The sequence below is a fragment of the Gavialis gangeticus genome, unplaced genomic scaffold (assembly GCF_001723915.1).
Source record: "Gavialis gangeticus isolate Ggan-Ray unplaced genomic scaffold, GavGan_comp1, whole genome shotgun sequence".
Classification (NCBI taxonomy): domain Eukaryota; kingdom Metazoa; phylum Chordata; order Crocodylia; family Gavialidae; genus Gavialis; species Gavialis gangeticus.
The window spans coordinates 70556741-70570739 of record NW_017729034.1 but is presented as its reverse complement, the minus strand read 5'-3'; the positions used below and the strand labels follow the sequence as shown (position 1 = coordinate 70570739).

Sequence of the window (13999 nt, the reverse complement as noted above, 5' to 3'; positions counted from 1 at the left end):
GCACAAGGGATACATGCCCCCCAAATCTTTGTTGCATGCAGGGTGGAGGTGGCACTACCCCCTGCTTGCTGGCTGTACTGCCTGCCTGGCAGTGGGAGGCACATGGTGTCACATGGCTGCCCAGGGCCCTGGCAGCGGGATGTGGAGTGCAGCCCACAGTGGCAGTCACCTCCACCCTGTACACAGCACAGATCAAGGGCGGGGGCACATATTCCCTGTGCCTGCCCTGGGGGTGCACACAGTGGTAGGAGCTCCCCTCCCATGCCCCTGGATGAACCACCCAGGCAGTGAGCATCCCACGACCTGCCCCAGGTCCCCGTTCACCCCCCCTGTGGGAGCCTTAATCTGCCCCCACCACACCCTTTCTCTCCCCTGCACCCCTTCCCATCAATACATTTACCTGGCTGCCTGCAGGCTCCAACTGCTTGTCGATGTCTGTGTGCGCCCCTCCCGCAACTACAGCCACCTGGAGCCCATGCCTGGGCTGCCTACCTTTGAGGGGGGACTAAGCCCCCTTAGCCCTGGCCTTCCACCACCTATATGGAGCATGGTAATTGCCATGCTCCAGCAGACTCAATTAATCAAGTCTGCTCCAATGCGCTGGAATTCCAACACACTGGAGCAGCCTCTACATTCTCGTATAGGCTCCCTAAAAACCTACAATTCACTGAAAGGTGGCCAGTCCATTAGGAAAAACTTTACTTAAGTTTCAGAGGCTAAGTCCTGAAAAAGTAAGGATATCTTACATATGCAGGTGGGTTCTTCTGTGCGAACAAAAGTTCAGTCTAAGAGAAACACTGTCTGAAAGTAGATATGAAGTTGCAGAAATGTGATATATGGGTCTGCTAACAATACTTAATTTCGTCATTCTGTAGTTAAACTAATTCTAACTAGATTAGAATGGAAAATTCCTCTGCTTAAAATACTTTAATCTCTGTTCTACTTCTAAAATTCTCTCAGCTGTGATATTTTCTTGCTTATACCCTTTCCTTGAATTCTGTGTCCTTTTAGCGATATTGTTTGGCATAACTCAGGCTACCTTGACCTAATTTATACTGATTTATTTCTATAAAGCATCCTATGGCCTACTAAAGCCAGCACATGGCAAGACTTAAGAAGGGGCTTTTAAACGTAGCCATAAACTGGGTCAACATGAACAAAATTGCAAGGATCTTTCACCATTTTCCCTTTCTTTTTGGCAGATATGGCCGAATCCTTGTTTATCTCTTCTCCTGCCTTGGGGTAGGTGTGTGCGGTATCGTTGTGGCCTTTGCACCAAACTTTTCCATATTTTTGATCTTTCGCTTCCTCCAGGGTGTATTTGGAAAGGGGACCTGGATGACATGCTATGTTATTGGTAAGAACTCTACTCTTCCCTTTTTGGGGCAAGGACATTGAATAAAGGAGTCTTGGGGAAAGATAGACATTCTGTACACAAAAGCACCGGAGAGCATTAGGAATGTTCATTACTAACGTGAGATGAAGGGAATTGTAATAGCTGTCTGGTCCTTTAAGAGGGAAGTCAGCCCTGTTGAGGCAGCCCAGCTGTGGAGCATTTGGATAATGAGGGAATATCCCACTGGGAGCTTAAAATCCAAAGGGAGAGTAGCAAAAGGAAGCAACCTATGAGGGAACAGTTTGTAAGCAGGAGGCAAGCTGTGAGCATAATAAGCTTGCCACTGCAGGGCAGGGGGACAGGCTGCTGTGCTGGAGCCAGAGCCAAAGGCCTCCCCTCCTGGTGCCTTAGGCAAGGCATCAGAGTTTGGTTTTGTCTGTTTATTTGTTCATTTGGTTGCTGCTTAAAGACTGTGCTTCATTTGGGAGGACAGCCTGAGTGCATCTACATGTCCAATTAATGTGAATAAAGAATTTTTATTTGCAACTGTCTAGTTGGTCTAATAAAAGATATCATCTCTACCACACTGACTCCTATGTGCAGCAATAAACTCCAGTGCTCCATTTGAACATGTGCCTGGGACCACAGCACTTTGAGCTGGGTCAGAGCACCCCTGGCTGGCAGGGGGCTGTTTTGACAAAGCTCAACCTGCTGTGGAGGGATTAGCTGGGGCACAAGGTTGCTCCAGTGTGGGGCTAACTGGCAGGCAGCCCCTGCACTGAAGCACTGTCGTTCCCCAGGCAGCTGGGTCAGTCTACATGTACATTGCTGTGCACAAAAAAACTCTGCAGTACTTGTGTTATTTACAAGTACTAACCTGCTGTGGAGTTTATTAGTTTCCTGTGGCCTAATAGAGCCACCTGGGTAAACACTGAGGTGTTTACTGCAGAGCTAACTAAGCAACTCTGCAGTAAACCTCTTGTGTAGACGTGTCCATTGAGGAGTAGCCAGTAGGCTAGGCAACTTTCTTACAAGAACCAATAGATATATATAGGAGGATATACAAACCATTTTATTCAAGGAATAAATGGTACTTTTATTATGGAAGGGCTAGTAAGAGTTACTTTTCTTTTAATATCTCTAGCTAGACTTTTCTGTAAGACCCATCCCCCATGGGCATGTTTGTTGATGTATTTACTTTATTAGATATATATGCTACCCTTCCCAACACAGGCCCAGGGAAACTCACAAAAGAGGACAAAATGACTTATAAAACAGGGGAATGAACAAGAGACTTAAAAGAGGAACTAGAGCATCAACACAGAACACCCTATCCAATATCCCAGCCTAGCTTTGTTTGCTAAATGCCTGCCCAAATAGAAAGGTATTACCAAGCTGAGAGAGCTCCAGGCTTGGGTTCTGGTGGACCGCAGCAGCGAGGGCATTCCAGAGTTGAGGAGCAATTGCTAAGATTGACCTGCTCACGTGTTTTCACCAAGCTGATTTGGCGCATGGATGGTACTTGCAGGAGGTGGCTCTTGGCTGACCTTAGGAACAATGATGGGGTGTAAGAGAGAAGGTGGTCCCCCAGATATGCAGAACCCAGACCAAGTAGGGCCAGAGTGGGCAAAATGGCAGATCCAGCCAGTGGCTGGACTCCATTTCCCAGCAGCCCCTGCCCACATAGCTGTGACCAGTTTCCATGAAGACCCCAGCAGTGGCGGCTCCTGACAGTGTTGGGCCAGGGTTTCCATGGAGACCGGCCCCAGCAGTGCTGGCAGGGAATGCGGCTGGGCAGGGAGCTGCTCCTTGGCTGGGGCTAAGATCTTACAGTGGTGACAACGTGGTCCAGAGTCAGGGCAAAGCAGCAATCCGCTACCTGCACGCCCCTTCCTGGGGCATGCGGACAGTGGATCACAGCTCTGCCCTGGCTTCAGACCACGCTGTCACTGCTGCAAGATCCCAGCCCCGGAGGAGCTCCCCGCCCAGTTGTGCACCCTGCCAGTGCTGCTGGGGCCGGTCTCCATGGAAACCCTGACCCTGCGCTGTCATGGTGCCACCACTGCTGAGGTCTCCATGGAAACTGGCTGCAGTGACACAGGCAGGGACTGCCAGGAAATAGAGTCCACCACAGGCCCAATCCAGCCCGCAGGCTGGACTTCTCTCACCCCTGATATAGGGCCTTATAAATCAAAATCAGCTCCTTGAATTGCTCTCAGAAAGCTATTGGGAACCGGTGCAGAATCTGGAACAGGTGAGCAATATGTAAAGAATTTAAAATGGGATGTTTCCTGTTGAAGTAATTTGAAGCTTTGAATGTGTTTCGTAATTGCACAGTGACCTGTCTGCTCCCTATGTCTAGCTTGTAAATCTGAATGAGGGCTCTTAGAGCCTTGGCATAAAATCCAAAATTAAAAGCAGAACAACTGATTAAGGTTATTATACAGGAGGCTACCAAGGGCAATTGAAACTATTTGGCCACAACCGCATCCCTCCAGAGGCCCAATGCCAAGAGCAACTTCCATTGACCTAAACAGGAGTTACCAACTGTATTGAGTCATGTGCCACACCCACATTTTCCCCCAAAATTTGCCCTCCAAAATTGGGGTGCATATTTTAAGCAAGGAAGCTGATTTATGCACTGGAGTAGAGGCCTGAGGACACTGAGATGGCTACCAGGGGGGAAACATGCAGGGCTGGTGAAGTTCACCCCTCATTGTCACTTTCCCTACCTTGTAGCTCCATAGCTACAGACTTAACCCTGTCACAGTCACCACTGAATTGGCTGAGGAGTCAAAAGCAGCTGCCAGTTCAGGGTCATACAGATAGTTGAAGAGCTGTAGCTAGAGGGTGAATGATACTGAGTGGACTCCACCGCTCTTTCATGTGGGCAGCTTTCAGCCATGGTGAGCCCATGCTATGGTAGTTAAGATTATGGGAAAAACCCTTTTTTCTTTCTTCTGCCTTCCCAAAACAAGGTGTGTCTCTTATCTGAGGAAGTGAAATGCAAGTTAGTATGGTGTATCCTGCACAGAGAGAATCAGGCAGTTAGGAGATGGCCATCGTTCTTCAGCTATGAGTGTGTTTTGTATGTAACAACTCAGAAGAGAATTAAACACCTTCTAGTATGGGCAGAGAGTAGGTAGATGGCACAGCAGAAGGAAAGGATAAGGCAGGTGGGGAAGAAGAAGGAACATGTTTATTACAGTAAAATGAAACATAGAAATAATTGTTATGAACTCTCTATAAACAGAGACCAATTTTGTAGTTTTATGAAACTGTAAATGTTCAATCAACTGTTTGGAGGGTAATATATTTTTATTGCTTATAATTAAAGGGCATATAATTTCTTTTAATGGCACCCTGTGATCCTTTTGTGCTAGGCATTGTACAGATGCATTTTATATGACAATCCTGGCTGCACAATGCTTATACTCTAAAAGGCTCTGAAGACTTATAAAAGGTTAGGGCAATGCAGTCTCCGCACAGCCGTTCCATTTATACAAAGAATGCTGATCAGGCTTGTTTATAAATAGTGTCAAATCGGTTTGGATCTAAAATCATGGTACTCAGGGTAATCTTGACCTAATCATGATCCTCTCATAATGGGCTTGCTTTCTAGGATAAAGGTGATACTATGCCATTCACATTGTGCTCTCTTGAACTACTGCCAGATTCAGAATTGGACCTTTCCCAGCTCCTTTCAAGGGAACAATGTGGCATATTATCAAAGAGCAAATACTTCTGAAGAGCATACCGTATTAACCTGAATCCAAGATGACTGTGAATTTAAGGTGACCCCCAATAATTAGATTCAAGACATGGAAAACTATGAATTTGCTATAAATTTCCATGTAGAATCTAATTTTTGGAGGGTTGTCTTAACTTTGTCACCTTCCTCCCACAGTGCTACTCTGGGGCATGCAGTGTAATCAAACCAAGCAGCAGGGGAGTTAAGTGGTCTGCCCCCTGCTCCTTGCCAGTTGCCCTCCCAGCTGCCTGCCTCCCCCAGTGTCTGTGTGCCCCACACCCTGCTGCATACCCCAGCACCACCTGCACTCCCTCCCACCTGCCCCCTCCCACTTTCTTCCTCGTTGTCTGTGCCCCCTGATATCTGCCCCTCCCTGTAGTGCTGCTCCCCCTGTCACCTGTCTCCTCAACGCCTGCCGGGCCCCCAGTGCCTGCTCCCCTGTCTTGCCTACACCCCACTTTCACCCCCCCAAACTTGCTAGGCAGCAGCTGATGTGATGGTGGTAGGTCTGGCCCTGGCCCCATATTAGCAAAAGCACACAGTTTTTTGTGACACTTTAATGCTCATTAAAATAGGCTAATGCACATTAAAGTGCAGGTGTAGACACACCCCCTATGTACCTAAATTCATAAGTATGTTCTTCAAAAACCCAGCCTAAGCCTGTGGGCACTTAAATCTGCAAGAGACTAATTTTTCACTAGTAAAGTTCTTCAGGTGCATAAAATTCTGCTTCTTCACATGTCCAGAAACATCTCAGTCTTGTCATGGCTGATCAGATCAACTTCAAGGACTTGGGTACAAGAACTAGGTCAGCGATTCTCAGCCAGGCACTGCAAGGTACCTTGAGATCCTTTCATGAGTTCTACAAGGTGCCATGCTATGTTAGCACTGTTAGGTGTGCAAACATGATTCACATGATAAATCCAGAGATTTCTGATAAGAATCTATAGTTCTAAAAACATTCTGACCTGTTTTGGTCCTTCTTCTTTGAGACAAAAGAATTGCTTTATTATTTTCTGTTGTCAAAAAACAAGTGAAAGCTAAGAGCTGGTATTTTCCATGCCTTGAGTCTATAGAGGTGTGCCTCAAGTCTAAAAAAGGTTGAGAACCACTGGACTAGGATCAAGTTGCCCTGACTAGGGCAGGTTTGCTCATTCATCCTCTGCCTGGTGCAGTCAATCTCTAATTCTTTTATGTAAAATAGAACGTCCTTGACAAGAAGAGCTGAATAAGTCCCTACACCAGAAGAGCTGATAGTTTGGTGGTTAAACTGCTATTTTGGGACAGGGTTTGTTGTACCCATACAGGCAGAGGAGAGAGCTGAACCTGCATCTCTCACAGCCTGACTTAGACCTGCAATTACAGGATTATTATAAAAATGGGAGCATGACATCTCCTATTCTTTTTCCTTCCAATAGCAATAATTTAAGTGAAAAGAGTGACTTTTGCTTCATTTTTTAAGTAAAGGACTTAGATGTGCCCCTCCAGGAACAGGGTCAGGGCTGTAGCTTCTGAGTAACACCTCCTTCCAAGCTGGAGTTGGGTATCCAAGTCTCACAGATGGAATTTAAGACACACACGTCAATGTTATTGCCTATTGGCTAGCTTGGTGTGTAATTGTGTGAATCCCATTCTGAAGTGCTGAAGTCTTTCCATGCATTACATGTGGAGCTTAGGGTAGAAACATATGTTGCTTTTGTGCCATCATAATTTTTTGTTGTTGGTACAAAGCGACAGCAAATAGTAGGGCTCTGCAAAGCTTCACTGGCTGTTTTGTTTCAAAGCTGTTTTGACTTGTTTTGAGCTTGAAAGAGTGAAATCAAAATGAAGCAAAGACCTACAAAACAGCTTTGAAACAAAACGAGGCCAGTCAAAACGTTTCGAAACTTTGAAAACGTTTTGAGTTTCGAAGCAGAAGCCAGGTGGTGGGAGGCAGGGGAGAGCCAGGGCGGCACTCCGTGTGGCTCCACAGCCCGATGTGGCTCAGCCTGGCATGGAGCACAGCCCTGGCTCTCCCTGCCTTCTGCCGCCGGGCTGGGCTCTGCCCGCCTCCCAAGGCCAGACTGAGCTCTGATTGGCTCTGCCAGCCCCGTGGAGCTCAGCTCAGTGGCAGAAGGCAGGAGGAGCCGGCGCTGCACTTTGCCTCCCACCACCAGGCTGAGTTCCACGGGGTTGTGAGCCACTGGGACCTGAGCCCGGCTGGGGGAAGCACCTCCTGCCGCCTGGCTCCATCCCCAGTGTAGGGAAACTCAGCCCAGCTGGGGGAGGCGCGTCCCCCAGCCATGCTGAGTTACCCAGCGCTGTGAGCCACTGAGAAATGAGCCTGGTGGTGGGAGGCACTTCCCCCAGACAGGTTCAGTTTCTCAGCACTGGGTCCCAGGTGGCAGGAGCAGCTTCCTGCCATCTGGCAGGCAGATTGGGAGCCCACCTGCACCCCCAGGAGGGCTGTGAGGGCTCTGCCAGACACCTTCCAGGGGGTGCGGGCCACTGATCTGCCTGCTGGATCACAGGACGCTGCTCCTGCTCCCCAGCTCCTGCTTGTCAGCAGCTTGAGGTGCAGTTTCTTAGAAATCCCTGCACCTATCTCTGTGAAACTTGGCAGGCTTCATGCCCTCAGAAGGGGCTACCATCTCTACAAGTTTCATTGGAATCAGGCAAGAAATTACAAAGTTATAGGCTGTTTCGTGCTTCCCCAGTATAGCCTACAGGTGAAATGTCAATGCAGCGTCGAAACAGCAAAACCATTTTGATGAAACAGAACAGAACAGCGCTTTTGAAACTAAATGAAACTCGAAACAAAACACTGTTTTGTTGAAATGTTGAAACAGAAGTCAAAGTGAAACGCTGCTGTTTCGCACAGCCCTAGTAAATAGATCTTCATACCTTTTGTTGTATAACAAAATTACAACTTTTCCATGTATATGATTTAATTAATGGGGGGTCATCTTAAATTCAAAGCAATCTTGAACTCAGGTAAATATGGTAATTTCTCTGTTTTATTGGGAGGAACACCTAAGGCTAATCAGGGGTCTAAATTACTCTATCTTAAATACTGATCTTTGGAAAACATTAACTTTATACTAAAACATTTACTTGGCTGCACTTGGAGGATGGTTCATGTAACATACCCTTCAAATTATTGACATGGACTTCGGAGCAGTAAAACAAAAGTTTGATTTCAGAGAACCTCTCTTAGATTTAACACTGAACCCAAATCTTGGTGCAACACATCTATGGAAGTTTAATTTAAAGTAGATGGATACCCATACAATCAGACATGAAAAATGATAAGTAAAGATTATAATGTTGTATATCAGTATTAATCAATTCTTAGTGCCTTGTATTTAAGAGTTCCCAATCACTGATAACAGAATTTTTCTAAAATGTTTTAGAAAAAAGGGATATCGTCCTTTGTAAACCAGGGTAGAACTCCCTGCGTAATTTGACCTAACACTGCCAACATAATGTTTTAAATTGGAATAGAGTTTGTTTCTTTTTAACTTATTCTGTTCTTCTATCTGTTCAGTGACAGAAATGGTTGGCTCAGATCAGCGGCTTGTTGGAATTGTGATACAAATGTTCTTCACCCTTGGAATTATGATTCTTCCTGGAATTGCTTACTTGATTCCCACATGGCAGGGAATTCAGCTGGCCATCACACTGCCCAACTTCCTTTTCCTGCTCTATTACTGGTAATGTTGGCATTGCTATGGTTGTAGCACTTAGAGTCATTGGTCCTGGGCCAGGGCTTCATTACACTAAATGCTATGTGAAAGCAGAGCAAAAAAAAAATCTCCCTGGGTTGTTGTTGGTTTAATGTCTCTAGGACATTTTTATATACAAACCGAAAGAAGAGTACTCTTGAAAACAAATGTTATACATTTTCAAGAAATTGCTCCTGGATGTATATGTCAGCTTGGATATAAAATATTATGATAAAGCAAAATATAAAGTGGAAAGACTATGTTTTTCCTGATAAACTGCCTTTCTTACCAATCAAACTATGCAAGACCTGTCTTCTGACGCTTTCTACTATTTTACAGGCCTGGAATCCACCAAAAATATCCCTTAAATCCTACCTAATTTTCTTGGTGGCATTGCTAGGGCTTCATGGCCCTCAGTTCCCAAAAGACTATGTTAGGGGGAGATCTCATATACACAGGTTTTAAACAGTAACTAAAGTGGCTAAATACTGTCCTAAAGCTAGCCTGTGAAATAGATGTTGTTCTTTCTTTGGTATCCACAAGGGCGGTGAATGTCCCAAGCCAGAAATACTTCCCTGGTGGAATTCAAATGAATACTCAGAGTCTTCTGGTCTCAGAAGTGAAAGAAGTGTAGAGACCTAGCAAGTAATGAACAGATGATAGAACAAACACTTGGAAGAAGTGTTGAACAGTATATATGTTAACTTATTCTTTGTCCCTGTGAGACATTGATGCCCCATGTCCCATGAAGTACTCTGCTGCAGAGTTAGAGAGGGCTAGGGGACCTTCCCAATTCCAGGAAACACGTGAGGGGAGAACAAGAAACTTGATGTTAATTAGCTTTTAGAATGTTTGGCTTAACCACAAAAATATATCATTTTTATGGTCAGAGGAATGATGGAGATTGAATGGGCGTGGGAAATGAACTGCTGTCCTTCTTGCCCCAAGGAGGAGTCCTTCAAGTCAAAATAATAAGTACTTTAGTTAGGGCAACATGAAAAGTTTGCTGATTGAGCTGTATGTACCCATGATGTTCTTCCTGGATATTGTGCCTCCACCCTCACCTGAAGGGCACTAAATCCCTGGTTAAACAGGTAGTTTACTCTTCATGTCATTCAACTCATTTCCTTCTTTGTTGAAAGTATCAACAAATAGTTATTCAAGCAAACATTGATGGCGTGTTTTAATAAAATGTGCTTATAGAATATGGTGGTTTTCATCTAAAACTCTCAAAACACTGCAATGGTGAGTAAGCCTTTTGGATAGGGTGGGATATAAATCTAAAAAATAAATATAAATAGCCATTATTCTCTTTTATAGATGGGAAATGTATGCAGTAAGAGGATATATACCCAGTTCAGTTCAGTCCCACATACAGATAATTGAGCTAGGGCATATAGTCATGTTAGTGCAGTTCCACACCCCAGACTAGTTAATATTATGCCACACAGACATCTGCTAAATTGTTTGTTCAAGGTCGCATAACCAGTCAGATATGGGACCAAATCCAAACTACATCTGCACCCAATCCCATGCTTAACTGTCTGCTGAGAACTGGTTAGAGTCAATGGTTTCTTTGGCATGGGCCATTTATCAGTCCTTTGACTGAGGCTGGATGATGACCTCTGACATAAAGCCACAAAATGACATATCCTGTCACCAGTCTCCTGTGTCACCCCATTTCCAGGTGTAAAAAATTTCTAGTAAAGTAAAGCAAGACCTAACAAATGTTTAATGAAAAAACCTCATGAGGGTTTCAGTGTTGAGGTTTGTTTCTGTAATGGCTGAACATTACACGAGACCTGTAGACTACGTAGGATGGCTGAATTTCCACCCATCTGTGCTCCTGGGACCTGATGGGATCAGTGAGCCACACAGCTTTTGGTTGTTGCCTGTAGGATGAGATACTTTGAAAGTCAGGCAGGGGACTAATGAGGGAGGTGGGTCTGTGAATATTTCTGTCTAGTTCAGAGGTTGAAAAAGCTGTTTTACATCAGGTGTAAATACAGATGCTAATTCCTGTTACTTTCTGAAGACACTAATGATCATAATCCTTACTGGCCTCTGCGCTTTTGCAGGGCAGTTCCTGAATCTCCACGATGGCTGCTGACACGCAAAAAAGGAGAAAAGGCATTAAAAATTATGCACACCATTGCCAAGCACAATGGGCGATGTCTCTCCCCACATTACTCTGAGGTACATACCATGTGTTTGTACAGTGCTTTTAATTTAATCTTTATTTTAATTTTTGACTTTTCAGGATTGTTAAAATGTATTTTCTCTGTTTGACTGGCAAGAATTCTGTGCTGTGATACTGAAAATGGATTGCCTGACTCATTCGTTTTTGGGTTTTATTGTGAGGGAAGGAGTAGATTACTTGAAAGCGGACTGGGCCTAATTAAGAACATTTCCCAGCACTATTAGCATTAAGTAAAATTCCAAAGTAAACATCCTATAAAGAATTGTGCTAAGCATATTTAGCATATTTAGTTACTATAAGGGGTCATGCTATTTCCTTTTTTTTTAATCATACTATATTGTGCAATGGTCTTTCTAATGTATTCCATATGAAGGATATGTCCTGAAGAGGGGCATTAATATATTGGTGTAGTGGTAGAACAAAATCTTGAGTCCTGTCTTCACATGTGGGGTATTCTTGGTGGAGAGGACACCCTGCTTCAAGGGGTGTGCCCTGTGGGGAGACGTTCTACTTCAAGGGGCATACTTTTGGGGGATGTATGGTGACCTTCCCCCAGCAAACAGGAGCCTGTGGTGATCACTTCTATCCTTCCCCCACCTTATACGGGCCTTTGTGGACCTGATTATGGCTAATAACTGTCTCACGCCTAAAAAGTGGTCATTGGGGTCTTTCTATGTGTTTCTACTGAGTCAAGCACAGTGAAACTTGACCTTAATGTGGACTATTACATCCCCTTGTAATATTACATTATTCAGGATGCAAAAGAGCAAGGTCCTTTCTTCTCAGCCACTAATAAACCTTCCAGCCTCTGTTCTTTGCCAAGGATTGCACAGAATTTCAGACAGTGTCAAAGTGTAAGGGAGGAGGAAGAACTAAAGAGTGTTACTCAACACTCTGAACCTTTAGGGGACAGTATCCGTGATACTACACAGTGACACAGTTCCTATGCGTGGCAGACTTCCTTCACCGATCATCAAATAGCTGGAGGAGTATCTGCATGAAAGCTCATGCTGTTCCATGCAGCAGATGATGATCCAGCACAACAGGAAACCATGCGGAGGCATCAGGATGTGTGGGATCTAGCAGTTCCCTCCCTTGTTGTTCCATTAGTTCTTGAACCCCTCTTTCTCTACCAGAACTCTGAATTTAAAACCACCAAAATATGCTTTTTCCAGCTTTGGCCACAAAGACAAAAGGCCTGATTATTACAGGATATTTCACCATTGTTTACAAGCCAGATTTGGAATTTAAGTGTTCGGCTTCACAACCCCACAGATTATACGAGAAGTTTGAAATCTTTGGGTGCCCATACATGAGTACTGAGGCTGCTCTGAGCACTGGAATTCCAGCACATTGGAGCAGACTTGGTTAATTGACTCTGCTGAAGCATGATGGTTGCCTCCTGACTCTTGTGCATCAGCCTTCCCGCACTTAAAAATGGCAACAGGGGCCCTTTTATTAAAGCTTGTTGAACAAGCTTTAGTTCATGTGCCTCCACCACCATTTGAAGCGTGGGGGCACCAACACAGGAGACACAGCAGCACTTTAATTAGAGCAGCTCTCGGAGTCTCTCTAATTAAAGCGCCACCCCCATCACTCCCAGAGCATGTGTAAAAGCACCCTGTTAGTCTTACTAAATAAAAACCATATAAATAAAGACCTATGGCCCTAGGACTGTAGTCTACAGAAAGATATTCACCATTAAAATAATTAATATTTACAAAAAAATTATTACTTTCTTGTTGGTAAGAGAAAAAAATGTTTGCAGAAAATGCCCCCTTATACGCCATATGTATTTGTTGCTTTTATTTTGCTTTGAACCAAGATTTTCCTCCTTTGCCTCTTTATAGTTAGATTTCAATATCAGGTTGAAAAAGTCAAGATAACAAGTAAAAATCTCCAATTGGTTATCCAGACCAGTTAAACTATCCTGGACTTCCACATATAAAATACAGTGTGGTTTTATTTGCATGCATTGCAGAACTTCCTGAATTTGAGCAAGAGTCATAAATTGACCATATCCCACAAATGAGTATGTGGACAGTTGGTTTTTTGTTTTTTTCAATCTATGACCCCTAGCTTTGAAACAATAAAAGTATTTCTTTCTCTCTCTTTCCATTTTTTTTCCTAAAACAAAAAAGAGAATTTAACAGAGACCATTTTTTTTGAAAAATCAAGAAAATATGAGTTTTGCTCTTTGAGAATTTTTGTGCAACACATGCACTGAATTTGAACTACACCAAAAATGTATCCCTTTGCATAAATAATTATACATTTTGTAAAATTTACTATTGCCCATGAACCTCTTAATTTTTTGTTATGGGATGGATAGATACATTCAGGATGATGACAAATAATATCTTTCATTTCCATGTTCTAATGGATGAATTCTAAAGTTCTTTACCATTAACTGTTTCACTCAGTGAATTGAAGTGTGGACCCCTTTGAATTGTACGTGTGTGTATTCACATACTTTTGATTGATCATAGTCATCTTTCTCAGACCCCTTAAACATAGTCTGTGGGCTCCCAGAGTCCATGGGCCATAGGTTGAAAACCACAGATCTAGAAGGATGAGGCATTCCAGCTATACCCCAAGACCGTGAACCAAAGTAACAAGCATGTACCAACTTCCTCAAATTGTTCTGTTGCTTCATGCAACAGAACAGCATTTTATCTTATCCAGACCATGCCTCAGACTGTTTGCCCTCTGTGATCTGAACCAGATGCTCAGAAAGGTGGTCAACAGGTGTGGAGACATAAAGGTGTATATCATCAGCTTACAGAAGACATTGTAAGACATGTCTCACTTATCAGCATGGATTTATTAGGGGGAGATCATGTCAGACCAACCTGATTGCCTTCTACGATCAGGTCACAAAGGCCATGGATGCAGGTGTCACGGTGGATGTAGTCTTTCTGGACTTCAGCAAGGCCTTTGACACCGTCTCTCACCCCATCCTAGTTAAAAAACTAGGTGACTGTGGCATCGATGCCTACACAGTCAGA

General features: G+C 44.0%; 1 protein-coding gene across 1 annotated transcript in view; it reads left to right on the top strand.

Moving 5' to 3' along the window:
- Positions 1 to 13999, top strand: part of SLC22A3 (solute carrier family 22 member 3) — a 78494-nt gene that overhangs the window by 43860 nt on the left and 20635 nt on the right. The window contains exons 3-5 of the mRNA XM_019527652.1: positions 1203 to 1357; positions 8614 to 8779; positions 10870 to 10987. Of these exons, the coding sequence (XP_019383197.1) occupies positions 1203 to 1357; positions 8614 to 8779; positions 10870 to 10987 (439 nt within the window). The remainder of the gene's footprint in view (positions 1 to 1202; positions 1358 to 8613; positions 8780 to 10869; positions 10988 to 13999) is intronic.